The sequence below is a fragment of the Solanum tuberosum genome, unplaced genomic scaffold, assembly GCF_000226075.1.
Source record: "Solanum tuberosum cultivar DM 1-3 516 R44 unplaced genomic scaffold, SolTub_3.0 scf00133, whole genome shotgun sequence".
Classification (NCBI taxonomy): Eukaryota; Viridiplantae; Streptophyta; class Magnoliopsida; order Solanales; family Solanaceae; genus Solanum; species Solanum tuberosum.
The window spans coordinates 1,051,994-1,069,321 of NW_006239056.1; the positions used below are offsets into that span (position 1 = coordinate 1,051,994).

The 17,328-nt window shown below is 32.9% G+C and overlaps 2 protein-coding genes across 4 annotated transcripts in view; one reads left to right on the forward strand and one right to left on the reverse strand.

The window, feature by feature from the left end:
• Positions 1 to 8,192, reverse strand: part of LOC102591136 (phospholipid-transporting ATPase 2) — a 52,594-nt gene extending 44,402 nt beyond the window's left edge. For 2 of the 3 annotated variants that reach the window (XM_015310370.1, XM_015310371.1), the window contains exons 1-2: positions 8,020 to 8,192; positions 5,763 to 5,992 (exon numbers count right to left, since the gene is read on the reverse strand). In XM_015310370.1, coding sequence (XP_015165856.1) covers positions 5,763 to 5,887 — 125 coding nt within the window. In that variant the 5' untranslated portion in view covers positions 5,888 to 5,992; positions 8,020 to 8,192. The remainder of the gene's footprint in view (positions 1 to 5,762; positions 5,993 to 8,019) is intronic. The other variant, XM_006351099.2, reaches the window with a different exon arrangement.
• A 7,247-nt stretch (positions 8,193 to 15,439) lies between these two features.
• On the forward strand, positions 15,440 to 16,282 carry LOC107061298 (uncharacterized). Its single transcript, XM_015310320.1, has one exon. The coding sequence runs from the start codon at positions 15,440 to 15,442 to the stop codon at positions 16,280 to 16,282; it is 843 nt and encodes a 280-aa protein (XP_015165806.1).
• The last annotated feature ends 1,046 nt before the right edge of the window (positions 16,283 to 17,328 follow it).

Below are 17,328 nucleotides of genomic sequence, written 5' to 3' on the forward strand. Positions count from 1 at the left end.
AACAGTAAAGCACCAACTACAATGAAATTCATAATGGTTAAGGGTGACCATGAAAGATCATAAACACAAGAGTTCAGTGGTAACTTTTCAGGGACAGTCAAGAAATAAATCAGGTAATTAACAAAAATTCATAACTGGCCACTACTTCAACGTATTAAGTGACGAATGCTGAATAATTATCTAGAGTATTCAATACTTTTTTTTATAACTGTGATCTAGAGTTTTGAATGCTTAGAGTTAATGTATGTAGAAATAATCAAATCCGTGTGGAGTGTAAGTAGCATACATAAGGGATAAATGCCAGAAGACAGCCTAAAATTATTTTACCATATACTATGTGACCTTTGCACAGGTCCATAAATGCAACACTAAGATGATTGAATATGCTAAAAGAGGACGAAACAGATCTATTACATGAAGAAAAGCTGTCTTAGATAGCCTATAATTCATTAGAATCAATGCAGACTTAACTAAGAAAAAAACACAAAGGAAGAAAAGGATTCATATAGACGATACCAACTGATTGAGGTTAAGGCATCATTATATTTTATTTTATTTTAAAAATTGGTAAATTGTATTCATCAGCATTAAGGGTATGTTGGTCACCACCAAAAGAGAGCAATTACAAGCTTCCTATCAAATCTACAATCTAATCTACATCCTCTATACAAAGTTGTTTACACCAAGAAAGTAAAGATACAGTACAACTCCATTTTACTTTATGTATGAAATTGGACCTATCTCTAAAGCATCTCCCATTTCTTTCCTTCCATATTGACCACCATATACATGAAGGTACTAATCTCCACCATCTCTTTTGACTTTTACTTCCTCCTTCCTAATCCAGCAACTCAAAAGATCTGATGTGTGTTCTGGCCTTATCCAGCTAGTGCTTGTAATGTTGAGGAAAAGGTTCCATAACTGAGTGGTGACCTTGCAATGTAAAAACAGATGCTTATTGGTTTGCCCTGTTATGTTGCAAAGAAAACACTTGGGAACTAGTTTTCTACCTTTCTTCTGTAAGACTTCTTGAGTAAGACAAGCTTTCTTAATCACTAACCAAGTAAAACATTACACTTTGGTGGGCATGACACTCTACCAGAAGTACCTCCAAGGATATTGTGTTCCCCTAGTCATCTCATGTAGACCACTCTTATCTGCACTTTTGACTGAGAAAGCCCCATCCTTGCTGAGTTTCCACAAGACTCTGTCTGTAGCTGTTGGGATAATACAAATTTCATCTAATTTTCCCAGTAGAGCTGCCACCCTCTCTATTTCTCAATCATTAAGCATTCTCCTAAATGATATGTCCCATCCCTGCTCTGTCCAGCAATCACACACTGTATCTTCAGGATTCTCACAAATGAAGAACAAATCTGGGAAAAGATCCTTGAGAGAGGTTTGATCAACCCATGCATCCTTCCAAAATTTTGTTTCGTTTCCGTTCCCCACTTTGAGATGTAAATTTGCTTCCATCTGTGGCCAAAGATTTCTGATTGTTCTCCACACACCCACACCATAAGGTTCATAAACAGTTTTTGTACACCAGGGGTCTAATTCACCATACTTCGCTACTATGACTTCCTTCCATAGAGCTCTTTCCTCACCAATGTAGCTCCACAGCCACTTCATCAGTAGACTCTCATTTTGCAACCTCAGATTTCTGATTCCCAGCCCACCTCTTTCTCTACTGAGAAGCAGTCTCCCAGTATACTAAACAATAACCTTTCCTTTCTTTATTTCCATGCCACAGAAAGTTCCTCCTTAGCATGTCTAGCTTTTCCACAACTTTTGTTGGGATTGGAAATAAAGACATCACATAGGTGGGTAAGTAATCTAGAACAGAGTTTATTAAGATCAGTCTTCCACCTAAAGACAAATATTGAGCTTTCCACCTAGTTAATTTCCTTTCAGTTTTTTCCAGTATACCATCCTGGATATCCATTGCATTATGATTGCTACTCAGAGGCATGCCAAGTAAGTGGTAGGCATTTGATCAACTCTACATCCCAAAATATTGGCCAAATTTTGAATCTCCTGGACCTCATTAATAGGAAACAGACTACTTTTTCCCCAATTTACTCTCAACCCTGATGCTGCTTCAAACAGAACCAGAATCACTCTAATGTAGCTAATTTGTTCAGCTGGCTCACAGAAAATGAGAGTGTCATCCGCATATAGCAAATGACAAATTTCCTTCTCCTCCCCAACTCTTCCTCCAACTTGGAATCACTTAATCCACCTGTTTTGTGATGCAATCCTCATCATGCTATCAAAACCTTCGATTGACAGACTGAAAAGGAAAGGAGAAAGTGGATCTCCCTGTCTCAGCCTCTTTCTTATGTAAGAAAACCCACAAGTTCTCCATTCACTAGAACAGAGAACCTGACTGTTTTGATGCAAAATTCAATCCACTTCACCCATTTGCTACCAGATCGTATCTGTTTGAGAGTATTCAAAAGGAATGTCCAAGTAACATGATCATACGCTTTCTGTATATCCAACTCACACATTATACCAGGTGTTCCTCCTTTCATTCTTGAATCAATGCATTCACCGGCTATGAGTGTTGCATCCATGATTTGCCTCCCTTTTATAAAAGCCATTTGGTCCTTGTTGATCAATTTACTTACAACCTTTTTCAGCCTTTCTGGCAGCAATTTACCAATAATTTTATATACTCCTCCTACCAAGCTAATTAGTCAGAAATCTTTCAACTACAGCAAATCAAAGGCAGACTAAACAGAGACCTTTTTTCTGTCCAAAAAACTCAAAGCAACTTCCTCAGAATAAATCACACTTACGGACCGAATACAATTCAAAATGATCTGAAAAATAGTTTGTTGGCTTTAAAACGGGGAGATGATGTGCAGTAGATCAAAACACCTAACAAATGCAATACTAAGTAGAATCATTATGTTGGTGATGATGGTAGGTGAAGGTGTTGGTGACTTTGGGTTGTGGTGGGAGAAGAAGGATTGGAGTGGTGAGTTGGCATGCCATTTTCAGCAAATGGATGGGGTTATCACTTATCAGATGAAGAGCAAATTTGAGCCACTTTTATAAATTTAAGGGCATATATGGACCCGATAGTATAACAGTAAGGGCATATATGGACCAATAGTATAACATTAAGGGCATACATGGATCGATTATATTAAGAAGGGCAATATTAAACTTTTTTCAATAGCAGAGAGGCAAATATGACATTTTCCTCTTCTATTAATGGCATTATTCTATACAATTTTCACAACTTGTAAGAGTTTTTTCTATAGGTATTTTTTTCATAAGAAACCTTTTTTTTGAGAAAGTTAACTGGTATTATAAACAGAAGGAAGTACACCAATAGTGTGCTCCTAAGTAGTTACATCAAAAATATGAAGGAACATCCAAAACAAATCTATCACCTATATCCATTATAGACTATCTAAAAACAGAGTGATGTCCCCTATATCCTTAGGTACAGATTGAATACACCAAAAGTAGAATGTTGCTAGACAGTTCATCTTCATACTTTGGAAGGAAATGCTCTTGTTCTCAAAACATCTCTGATTTCTCTCCTTCCAAATTGTCCACCAGATGCATGCAGGGACAATCTTCCATCTCTCCTTGTGTCCTGATTGATTTCCATCCCTATTCCAGCATGCTAGAGCTTCTACAGTATGTCTTGGCATGGCCCATCTAATACCCCTGAGATTAATGAACCATTGCCATAATTTTTCAGTCACTTTACAGTGTAAAAAAAGATGGTTTACTGTCTCTGTTTCAGCTTCACAAAAAAAACATCTGGAGCATAACTGCCTTCCCCTTTTCATAAGGTTGTCCTGAGTCAGAACTGCTTGATGTGCAACTAGAGGCTCCTGGTTTCTTAGGAATCAAGGCAATGAAAGTTGCATTAAAACTCTTCTCGAAAGTTTGATTGGAATGGAAAACCTGAATGGTGTTAATGATGCCTTCTCCATAACACACTGGTTGAGGCATTACATTATTCCTTCTTCCTTCTAAGACCTCTAAAGCCATATTTGTTCTTCTTCAGTAATCCTAGATACATCATGAAGTCTCAAACCAAGACTCCACTGCTCAGTCTCCTTATAAAGGCCTTCATAAAATTTCTGCACTGCCTCCTTAATAGTATCAGGGTCCTTGATGATAGCTCCATCCACCTCCAACTGTTGCAAAGTTTGTCTTTATTTTCATTTATATTATACTTTCTTCTTTTTTTTGTAGCTATTCATGGTGATCATTCCGGCAGCACTACATCTCTTTCCATTGACTATTCTTGCAGCAGCAAGCTTATTTATGGTGACCCAATTGGCTATACCACCTCTTTGGCAATGACCATTCCATCGACAATACGCCTTATTTCCATCATTCTCACAGCACCACTTCTTCCGGACCACTACTCCGACCATTGTTATTGCACAACATTCCAACATGATAATAAGATTTCATCGACAGACTTTTCTGCGGCAAGTTTACCAACGATAACTCAGTGATCGTTTATTTTTTTTCTTTGTTGCTAAAATAAACAAACTCAAGTTGGTCTCTCTACCTAGAACTTAAGGGATGCAAAGTATATAAGGATCTTCAAATTAGTGATAAGTTTTAGTAGTAAATTAGTGCGTCATATAAATTATATACAATCCCCACTATCCTCATCAAATAATCAAACGCCAAAACTTTCTTATAGCTTTCCACCCCTGATGCCCAAGGTGTTGCCTCCTGTAAGATAGTTCCTTCACATCACACATCATTCCAAAACTAACAATTGCCCTTTTCCACCGTGCAAGTGAATGAGTCCAGAGGTGTATCCAGGATTTTGGGATGAGTACACTATTATGAAAATGTGGATCTAATCGGTTTGACATTTATGTTCTTATCATTTAAACCGGTTAAAATTTTAAATTATAGTTCCAAAATTGAAATGCTTAATAAATTAAAACGACAAAAAGTGCTATCAATAACCACTTAGAGAGATGTTACCAAATTTTAGAAAGAAAAATAAAACAAGATAGATATAAAAGTCAAATTCCTAACCTCACTGAGAGGTGCACCCAATCATCGTCGCATTATATGATACTTCAAGTATGGGTTCACACATTTATATTTAACAAAAAATTAAAATATATAACACTACTATATATGATTTCGGGAGGGGAGCATGGGTTCACGTGAACCTGGGGACCCCCTCCTGCATACGCCTCTACGTGCAATCAATATGCTTTAAGAACTTGTTTCCCTCATGATCCCCTTTCATACACACATGGAACATCTAGTCTTCGCTACTCCAAGTTTCACAGTTTTATACTTCTCCATAATGTAATTTTCCTCTAGGATGAATATACACAACAACTACCCCAAGAGTGCCAATTGAAAGTAAAGTTACTCCTAGCCCCCCATCTCTTATGAGACCATCATCTCCCTCTATATCAGACTCTCCCATCCCTCTTCTCCCCGATGAGAAGCCCCTCATCATCTTGTTCTATCCATCTCAACTTAGTATGTTGCCTCTAAATTTTCTACATTAGCCAGGGCCCTTTATCCAAAACGGAAAAGTAAAGCAGAAAAGTAAAATAAGAGAATTTATGTCCGCCCTCAAGAAATTGTGTTTTGTGTACTGAGGATAAAATGAATTTTGTGATAGCCTAATCGTTATTGATAGCAAAACATTCGTGACAAAACCAAAATGGAAATATCTCAAAGCTGCAAGTTCAATCTAATATAGAATGCAGAACTTCTATGTAACAAATTAAGAAAGTTACCTGAATTGTTCCCACAAGTTCTTTGGAAGAAAATTCCATACAGTATATTTTCTGTTTGAGATCCGGTTGTCACAGTAAATATTGTTTGACAAATCATCATCATCAATATAAACAAAACGCTTCATTGTTGACCTGTATGCCCTTTTTCATGTAATAGATGCTGACTTTGAGGTTAAAGCAGCAGTTAGTATCCTTTGGGTCTATTCATTACCAAAGAAATAGAATTGTACCTGCAAAATTGACAAAAGTGATTAGGCTAACAATTACATTACAAAAACAATAAGCAATTGTAAGGAAGAGATTGGACAATGATCACAAAACACTAACAACCAGAAAATCTGACGCATCCAAAGACAAACTTAATAGGAACAAGAATTAATGCTCAAAGTTAATGGTCAGCATGAGACCGTCCTCTTAGGGTTACAATGGACAGAAGTGTACAATTTTATCTTCTAACAACAGAAAGGATGCAGTTTTATCCAGATTACTCAGGTTGATAACTGACGGTACTAATAAGACATGTGTAGACCTAAATCACGTAAACGAAATTATGTCCATAATAGTAAGTTTCATGGAACCAATGCTTGTTAGCTAGAAATAAAATATAATGAAAGAATATGTCTTATATAAGTGATATAACTAGCTTAGACTCCTTCTAGTTCAAGGAAATTCTTATGTCAATGTAGATTTAGAGAACCTTCAATTTTGAAATTTCTGTAGTTTTCCTAACAATAACAACTGCTTCTATGCCTTAGTCCCACACAAGCTAGGGTCGGCTACATGAATCAATTATTTTGAGGTATTGGAATGAAAAGGGGCCAAATAGAACAGAATTGACATAGAGGATTTTCATAGCCTACCTTAGCTTGTATGGAATTAATATTTAGATGATTCTTTATGTTGGTATCATCCCGCCCACAGCACATCCTAATAGCAGATAACTTAACTAGCCAACCATGCATTCAGCTCAACTCATGATGATATTCTTTTTATAATGGTTGTGTCAGTTATCTTGCCTTCACCTCAACTACTCCACCTACCATCTCTCACCACTCACCAGCACATATACCGAGTAACTCTACCTACCAAGACTTAGGCAGATAGGAAAGAATCACCTAACTCACGATATCATTTTTATTATTGCTCTGCAAGAATCCTTGGCCAACCCAAGCTGCAGAACTCACAAATAGCACAAAATTGAAATGGGACTACTCCAAAAACAATGTTATAATGTGAATCTACAAGTAATTCGTGCTCCTGTGGCAACATAGTCGCCAATCAGACAATAAATTCAGGGTAAACAACCACATATAAAGAAAGACAAAATGTTCAGTAAAGATGGGAAAATTACACAATATTTCTATCGAAAAACATTCGCCAATCAGACTACATTTCAGTGGTGAACCCAGTTCAATAGGACTAGGTTTCACCAAACCCACTGGTTCTAGTATGGGCTGTGTATAAATATTGTAAAGCCTACTAAAAGCTGACAAATTATCAAAGTTTGAAATGTGAACCAGCAACGATAAGCATTTCTGTTTAGTCGTGAAAGTCCTATGCGAATGATATTAAGTTATTAGACATGAGTTAGAGTCCCACAGTCTACATTTCTTTTTGTTCTTTTACATATGGTTCTATAATCTTTTCTTTTTCAAGGTAACGTACATAGGGTTCCCTTTTTGGAAATACACGAACGCTCCAACTTAGAACCCATAGCCTCCAAATCCTAGATCAGATACTGCCATGTATATGGAGCACAAAGAACGAAATTCATGAAACAGAAAAAAAAAATGACCAGAAAAGCTTATTCACAACTGCTCCTAGAGCAATACAGTCACCACCAGGACATGATTCTAGAGCAAAAAGATCCAAATTCACCGAAACAAAGAAACAAATGGAAATGCAAAATGGCAATTCTAGACCTATCTTGTTGCTAGTGTGATACTGCAGAAACCAGTCATCGCCTATACAAGGATCATCACTGATTCAGATTAGCAAGAGAACTACTTCTGGAGCAAACCAAACAGTGATTAATTAAATAAAAACATAAAATTCGGGTAAATTAAATATAATTGCGAACTATCAACTACTTCTGGAGCAACATAGTCTCCGATCAGACCTTCAAGTACAAAGAAACAGAAAATACCAGCAAAAATAGAAAGCAGAATTACAACAACTACTAAAAGCAATAGAGTCGCCAATAAACTTTGGATTCTAGAATAATCCAATTTGCACTGAGTTAAAAGGACATGTTTACCGATTCCAAGAGGATCAAGGAGGTCGTGATGAAGTTGCCGCCGACGGTGGTTGCTGCCGGTGACACGCGCATGCGGTGGGGGGAAATCGCCGAGTAATTAGAAAAATCAACGACGTGATATTGGCAAGGATCTTATTGAAAAGCGAATTGAATTTAGATGTAATTAAGTGTAATTACTAAGTTTAATGTGTGTTTGACCGAGTAGAGTATATTTTTATTTTAGCTAGTAAGACATAGAACGTTACACAAATTTTTAATTTACTTTTTATTTTTATCATTTTTAATTTCTTAAAATTCTTTTTAATTTTAATATTGTTTGTTTTTATTTCTTTACTTCACCTGCTTTCATAATTTCTCATATGACACTAAGGCTCGTTTGGCCATGCGATATGAAATCATGATTCAAAATCATGAGATAAAGTTGAAGTTTTGTTTTTACATGCAATTTGAATTTTTTATGTTGTATGTTTTCTCATTAACATAAAAACTCCATAAATTGCAAAACTATTAAAATTTCCCAATTCTTTTTACACTCTTATCAAATAAGCACAAGTTTATAAAATCGCATAATACAATATCACAAAGATATTCTTAAAAGATACAATATTTATTGATCAAGTTTTAACTCAATGAAAAAATAAAATCAAACATAGTTTTTGGTTTACTACTCTTTAATATAATCCTCCAACATAGTACGGACAATCTTCTCACGTTGAACTTGCATTTCTCGTAAACAATACGATATTTATTGATCAAATTTTAATTCAATGAAAAATAAAATCAAACATAGTTTTGGTTTACTACTCTTTAATATAATCCTCCAACATAGTACGGACAATCTTCTCACGTTGAACTTGCATTTCTCGTAAACAATACGATATTTATTGATCAAATTTTAATTCAATGAAAAATAAAATCAAACATAAGGTTTGGTGTACTACTCTGTAATATAATCATCTGACATAGTACATACAATCTTCTCACGTTCAACTTGCATTTCTCGTTCATATGATTGAGAAAACAAACCAACATTATTAGTTTGAGTCATTTGTTGGTCAATTTGATTGGTAAATATATTTGATAAAAAAAATAATGAATTTGGTGATTATAAATGGCAGAGTAGAAATTGATTTGAAGTAATAATAATTTCTATGTTCGTGAGAATAATCATTATATGAGATATAAATGATTTAAAAAATAATGATATGAATTTTGAATTTTATTTCCATATGAAATAAATGATTAGTATATATATATATATATATTACCTTAAAAGCATGAACTCCAAACTTGAATATTAAATTACTATAATATCCCTAACTTAGGTTGTGACTTTTTCGATGAGTTGTGAATTTTCTGATAAGTTGTGACTTTTTTCAAAGGGTTGTGATTTTTCGATGAGTTGTGACTTTTTCAAAGAGCTGTGATTTTTTCAATAAGTTGACTCTTTTCCAAAGAGTTGTGATTTTTTCAATAAGTTGTGACTTTTCCAAAGTGTTGTGACTTCTCGGAAAGGTCATGATTTTTCAGATAAGACACAAAAAACATTTGTTCATACTACCCTTTGCTGACTATAAATATAGGGACTTCCTCTCATTTTTCAACCATAATTTTTTCTAAACTTCTACTCTTCTTCTTCTTGCATTTTAAAAAAAATTGTGTGATTTATTGTCGTTGAGTGAGTTCGAAGTTTAGCGGAATTTGAGGTACCACTATTCTGATGAAGTAAGTCATTTTATTCTAAGAGGGTATATACCATAACCTCGAGTACTTGAGGAAAATAATATATTTTTGATGATATAATAATTATTGTTTTGCTTAATATAGACATTAGTATGTAATGTTTCAATATATGAAGTTAACATGATGTAGTATAAATTCATTTGTTTTTGTTAATAATTTTTTTTTTTGTGATGTAGATATATGCTTCTGGATATCTTTCTCCAAAATTTAGATAATTGTCACGATTTGTTTTTGATGCTCAAGACAAAAGAATGAGTATATTTATCAATGTTATTTATGTGATTTAGACTTTCAGGAAGTTTGCTTCAAAATAGTTAGTACTACTATATAAACATTGCCCTTTTGTTTTACTTATTTACTATTTCTTAATATTTCAGTATTTTAGATGAAGAGAAGTTCATATGACTTGTAATAACGCAAATTGAAGTGTGTATTAGTTTAATTACTCCTAAGTTGAATGTTAAATTACAAAGTAGTGACTTTTCCAAATAGTTGCGACTTTTCCAAAGAGTGGTGACTTTTCTAAAGAGTTGTGACTTTTTCAATAAGTTGTGACTTTTCGATGAGTTTTGACTTTTCCAAAGAGTTGTGACTTTTACAATAAGTTGTGACTTTTCCGAAGTGTTGTGACTTCTCAGAAAGGTCATGATTTTTGAGATAAGACACAAAAAACATTTGTTCATACTACCATTTGTTGACTATAAATAGAGAGACTTCCTCTCATTTTTCAACCACATTTTTTTCTAAACTTCTACTCTTCTTCTTCTTGTATTTTAAATTTTTTTGTGTGATTTATTGTTGTTGAGTGAGTTCGAAGTTTAGCGGAATATGAGGTACCACTATTCTAATGAAGTAAGTCATTTTATCCCAAGAGGGTATATTCCATAACCTCGAGTACTTGAGGAAAATAATATAATTTTGATGATATAATAATTATTGTTTTGCTTAATATATACATTAGTATGTAATGTTCCAATATATGAAGTTAACATGATATAGTTTTAATTCATTTGTTTTTGTTAACAATTTCTCTTGTGATGTAGATATATGCTTCTGAATATCTTTTCCAAAATTTAGAGAATTGTCACGATTTGTTTTGATGCTCAAGACAAAAGAATGAGTATATTTATCAATGCTATTTATGCGATTTAAACTTTCAGGAAATTTGCTTCAAAATAGTTAGTACTATATAAACATTGTCCTTTTGTTTTACTTATTTACTATTTCTTAATATTTCAGTATTTTAGACGAAGAAAAGTTTATATGACTTGTAATAACGCCAGTTGAAGTTTGTATGAGTTTAATTTTTATTATTTATTTAATACTTAATTTTATGAGATAAATATTTTCATTAATGCAAATATATATGTATATTTGGGTAGGTATTTGTATTTAAATTAAAGTATTATATATGTCACAAATGTATTATCAAGTTAACGAGATCTTCTAACTTTAAATTATATTATTTTATAATGTTCCGAGTTCTTTTTTAAAAAAAAAAACTCACAAAAAATGTGAAAATATGTGAATATATAAAATGTAGTTGTTCTCTTCACATGTTCATATGACATCTAAACAATTTAACGTAGAATACACATGCAAAGCACATCTGGTTAGATGACAAGAAAAATATAAAATAAATATTATCTATAAGGTAATATTAGTGAGATAAGACTAATTACATGATTGAACCTCATCAAATTGAAATAAATGTATACATAATTGCATTTGTCACACCCCTTTTCGCGCACAGTGGTAGCGATAGGGTTTTTCCAATTTAAGTGACGGTATTGATTTAGGGATTATTTTATTATTTGTTTCAGAGTCGCCACTTGGAATTGAGTTGTGGTGTTCCAAGTCACCTTTTCGAATCCCTAATCAATAGGAAATGACTCTTTTAGTTTTGATCTACGAATTAGAAATTCGGGTAAGGAATTCTGTTGATCGAGGGGAAGGTATTAGGCATCTCTCGAGTCCCGTGGTTCTAGCACGGTCGCTTTTATTGACTTATACTTATTTTAATATGTTTTTGGATAATTTGTGTCTAAGGCCATGGTTCACTTATTTTTTAATTGTTGAATTTTTATTATTCTTAAACCGGATGAATAACTACATTCTCGATCTTGACATTTTAGAGACATAACTGTCTTCTTTGCATCACACTTAATAACCTTTTTTTTTATAAGTCACTACCTTAAATTAATAAAAAAACTAATTATATTAGTGGACAAGGTGCGTCACCGCATCCTTGAGTTTATTTTAATGTCTCAAAAAAATGTGTAACCACATTCTTAATTGAAACAAATATTTTTTAATTTGTTTAAGTGTTCGATGTAACATTAAAAGAAAATATGTATTCCTAAAACAAATTTTGTTTGATAAAATAAAACAACAATAATTTATTTATATATTTATTTTTTTAGCCTAACTATACCTACTTTATCATTATTATCTAAATCAAGACAAGAACAATGTTACGACTTGTTCATTTTTAAGAGATCACAACTAATAAATAAAAATAAATAAATAAAAAACAAAATCATCAATTAAAGCTACTTTCATTCATGAAATAGAGATATAACCACTAACAAATGAGTCATTTCTATCAAATTCATGAAGGAAACAAAATATAATAAACTTGTCATAAAATTACATCAAATTCCATGAATAAATTAAATAAAAAGATAAAGTAAAGTTGAATACCGCAAAATCTTAACCGAAGCTCGATTAGAACATCCACAACTTTTGTAGGTTGTTTATAATGGTATATGTGTTTGTGTTGATATGAAAATAATTGGTAAGGAAGAAAAGATGTGAATGTGTTGGTGAATTTTTAAAAGGATAATCAACTAAAATGGGAAGGTTTTTCTTCTTCTTCTTTTTTTCTCGTGTAATCTGTTCTCCTTCTTTTTTTTTTTTTTTTTTTTCCCTTTTTCTGTATGTATGTGTATACGGTGTTGTCGTACGTAGGTGTGTAGTGTGTAGTGTGTGGAGTAGTATAGGGAGAAGTGGGGATGTGTTGTAGTGGAGGAAAATGGGGGAGGGAAGTGGGGTTTTAGGTGGGGTAGTGGGGTAAGTGTAGGTATATATATAAATATAATTACTAACTAATTATTTTAAATTAAATGTAAATTTAAGAAAAGTTAAATAACTAATTAAGAAACACTAATTTATTTATTAAATATACATTAAAAGAAAACATATATTTTTTGAACATTTTCTTCTTTTTTTGAATAAATTGAAAACAAAACTTAACTTAGAACATGACTCTATTTTTGTGGTTTTCAAATATTTTTAACACTAAACTTACTAAAATATGATAAAACCAAAATATTTAATTTAAACGTAAAAGAAATATTTAACCACTAAAATTTGTGTAAAATATCAAGTTCGGTCAAAAATTACGTGTCTACAGCATTTAACTAATAAAAAATTTCAAAAGTCTTCTTTATTTTCTTAAACTCCGTGCCAAGTCAAACTAGGTCACTCATTTTGAAACGGAGGGAATATTATTTTTTGCTAAGCTTATTATTGAAATCTTCACTTAAATAAGCAATACTATTTACTATAACATATATTTTGAAATTGATAATCACGTGCAACGCACGTGTCAAAAAACTAGTATATATATATGTCGGGGGGAGGGGGGTTGTTTTTACAAAATATAAACTTCTGGACCAATTTTTGTATTTAAAAAAATCTCAAATCATGATATAAAATTCTAAAATCATGATTTTTGGAGAAATTGAAATCTCATTTCATAATATGAAAGTATGAGATGAAATTAGCATGATATCGCATGCCCAAACGCTGGTTTCATATCGCATGTCCAAATATATACTAAGATTTAATGATACAACTAAAAATATCTTATACGAAAGCTAAATTTAAAGATAAAATATAAAAAATTGGAATCTTTAACTTAATAGTCAAAAAAGAGAGTTCCTCTAAGCAAAACATATAGCTGAAGTATACTGACTATCTGCCTGAAAGCCTCTACTAAGATGAGTTGTTGGGACAATCCCCCAACTAATTCTAACTGTCTGTAAACTGAAAGATTAAAGTAAAGAAAGATAAAAGTAGATATTTTCCTCGAAAGATGAAAACTCACCAAACTTGATTGGTGAGATGATAGCAAAATTGTACTAACTGCGAGTTCGATGTTGAACGCTTGAACCTATATTATGAACAATATAGTGCAAGAAAATATGTTGTCAATATTTTAAATTTACACAGTATGCAAGATATGCACTATACTCTAATATGTTGAACATGATCAATTTGAGATGCTAAACTGAATATTAAACTGTGATAAATAAGTTAATGCAATGACCAATTAATAAACATGCAATTGAGCAATACTGTACTAAATAAATTAAATACATTGCATACAAATATTTGAGACTGAACTGTGGTAGATTTTGATGACCAACATATTTCGACTGAGTTAAGTGGAGTCCAATTTGTACCCTGACTGAAAATGTGTTTTTACCTTGTCAAGGGTATGACCACTAGACTTAAAAATTGCCACTACATGTCTTATCCCAACTGACAGTTGAACCTTCATTCTTACGTTAGTTTGGTGCTAAGTAATACTTCTAATTGAATTTATACTAATAAACTGAATAGTTCAATAATATTGAAATTTGAGACTGAAACGCTAGAGATGTTTTTTAATAAAAATGATAGACTTCATTTGAAAGCATCTTATACATGTGGAATTGAATAATCGAGTGTAACACTAATCGTGACAATTATATATTCTAAACAAAAACATTCAATTTAAACAACACAGGTCTAAAGGCATGAAATTTTGTGTTCTGAGAGTTCATGAAATATACTTAAGTAAAATACTAAATTATATGAATGAAAAAAAAAACATCTTTATAGACTACCAATGAATGGAACTTAAAATTACACTGAAATTTATATTGTTTATAAGAATTCTATTTTGAAATTTAATAACTGAAGAATGAAGTCCAATTTTTAAGATTCAATAAGTGAAAGGATATCCACTAGTGAAATTTTATATACTTAGAAGGAAAGATCTTAATGGAATCCATATTAATGCGAATGGGATTAAGGATTTCAATTAGGTTAAAGAGTAAGTGAGAATAATATATTTTTTTTAGTTTCCACCCGATGTCCGGTACTCATATTGGAGTTCGACTAAATTCAAATTCGCGCCAGGAAATCTCACATTGATGGGTAAAACGCTCCCTAACAAAGACGACTCCATACCCAAGAGGGCTTGAGCCCAAGACCTTTTGGTTAAGGATGGAGGAGTAATTACCACTCTATCACAACCCTTGTTGGTAGTGAGAATAATATTGATCTTCATTGTGGATTAAAAATATTTTGTGATTCTTATGTCAATTTTTACAACATTTATTAATGGTTGGTCTAAATCGTAAAAGTCCTAGAAACTTTCATTTCAATTTTCAATATGATATGATTAATTAACTTTAATGAGTTAGAATAGATGCATGAAAGTGAGAGAATCATCCTGGTTGGTGACTTTGTGGGATTCATTGCATTGTATATATTCTCAGTATTTCACCTTTACAAGTTTTATTTATTTCATATAAAGTGTTATTTTTAAGTTTGTGTTCAAACAATTTTTCCTTTATAATCATTATGTGAGAACTCATATTGTGACCAACCAGAGCAGGAGACAATGACTCACGTGTTTCTAAAATCCGTTTTTGCTAACAGGACATGGTCCTACTTTTGCTCTTTTGCAGGTATTAATATAGCTGGTCTGTCATTAAGAGAAACCATCATGAAGTGGTGGGATACGAGTGGGAAAGCAGATATGAGACCTTATTACAGAGCGTTACCAAGTTTTGTAATATGGGAACTATGGCAAAGAAGGAACAGGAAAAAGCACGAAGGGAAGAATCTATCCGCACAAAGAGGTATACACAATATTACAAGGCATATGCACATGTTGGTAAAGGTTCGGAGGCCTAACATGAAGTGCTCAGTAAGTTGGTCAGATATGTTGAAGGAACTAGAGGAGTATTGTCCAGAACTGACAACTAAACTGATCAAGTGGGAATGCCCTCCTGCAGGATGGTGTAAATATAACACGGATGGGGCGTCTAGAGGCAATCCTGGGCAGAGCTCTTATGCCTTTTGCCTAAGGAATGACAAAGGAGACATGATTTATGCAGAAGCGGCAACTATTCAAAGCAGTACGAGCACGGAGGCAGAAGCGAAAGCAATTTTAGAAGTGAGTAAACATTGCAAGAGTACACAACATAATCACATCATCTTTCAAACAGATTCGCTGCTATTATGCAAAGTGTTAAAGGGTGAATGGAAGATACCATGGTGCATCAGTGATACAGTCGAGGAAATAAAAATTTGCCTAATTGGAAAAGATCACAAATTTGTGCACATAATGAGAGAGGGAAATCAGTTAGCAGACTACTTAGCAAACAGAGCAATAGATCAAGGAAATTGCAATTTTATAGAATTTGGGGACATGGGATATAAAGGGGAGAAAGATCATTAACAGTAATAAACTAAATTGCCCTTACGTAAGAATATCGCTACAAAGGAGATAGGGGATGGGAAGGCTAAAGCTTAATTTTGCTACATATATTACAGAGAGCCTTCAAGGCAACGAGCAAAGGATCTACTTACTATTGACAGCTGAAGAATAATCTCGATCCAAGCCTAAACCAACATTGTCGATACCGGCGGAGCTGAAGGTTCGTCCAAGGCAGGGCATATCAGGAACAGGAAAGTTCAGTGGAGGCGGATTAGGATATCTATTGGGAAAGTGTTTAGAGAGAAGGAACTGAGGGCTTGTCGGTTTGGGCTGGCCTTTATTTTAGTTGCTTTCTTTTTCTAGAATTTGGACATTAAGTCTAATGATGTAATGAGGTTCTACAGTAATTAAATAAAAGCCTACTTTAACCAAAAAAAAAAATATTCGGGAAAATATTTTATTTTTTTCTAATTCCTTGCCGATTCTTTTCAGTCTATGTCCTTTTTATCAGAATATTATTTTTATACATAAGAATTTTTCATTTTTATATATAACTTTTTGACAAAATAATTTATTCTATTCAAATGATAAGAAAACAAGAAATCTCATTTCCTTCGTAATGTTTATTATCTCAACAATAATTTATTTATTTTTTAAATAGTAATTATTAGATTTTTATGGTGATGACATGTGACACTTTTTACTTCTCCTATTATATATAAGATAGATTCATCTCGATAATGTTGGTGAATTTACACCCCAAGCTTTTAATGATTATTGTATATCAACTGGGATAACAGTTGAGCATTTGGCTGCTCATATTCATACTCAAAATGGTCTAACAGTTATATTGTTTAAACGCCTCCAATTAAATGTTAGACCAATGCTTATGAGAACAAAATTTCTCATTTCATTATAAAGTCATGCTATTTTGCATGCAGCAAGTCTTGTGAGGATTAGGTGTAACACCCCGACTTTTCCAAAACGTCTAAATTAACTCGTACCTTCGTGGAAAGACAAAGAGGGTGAGTAATAAATTAAAAAGGATGTGGTATGTCATATTTTAA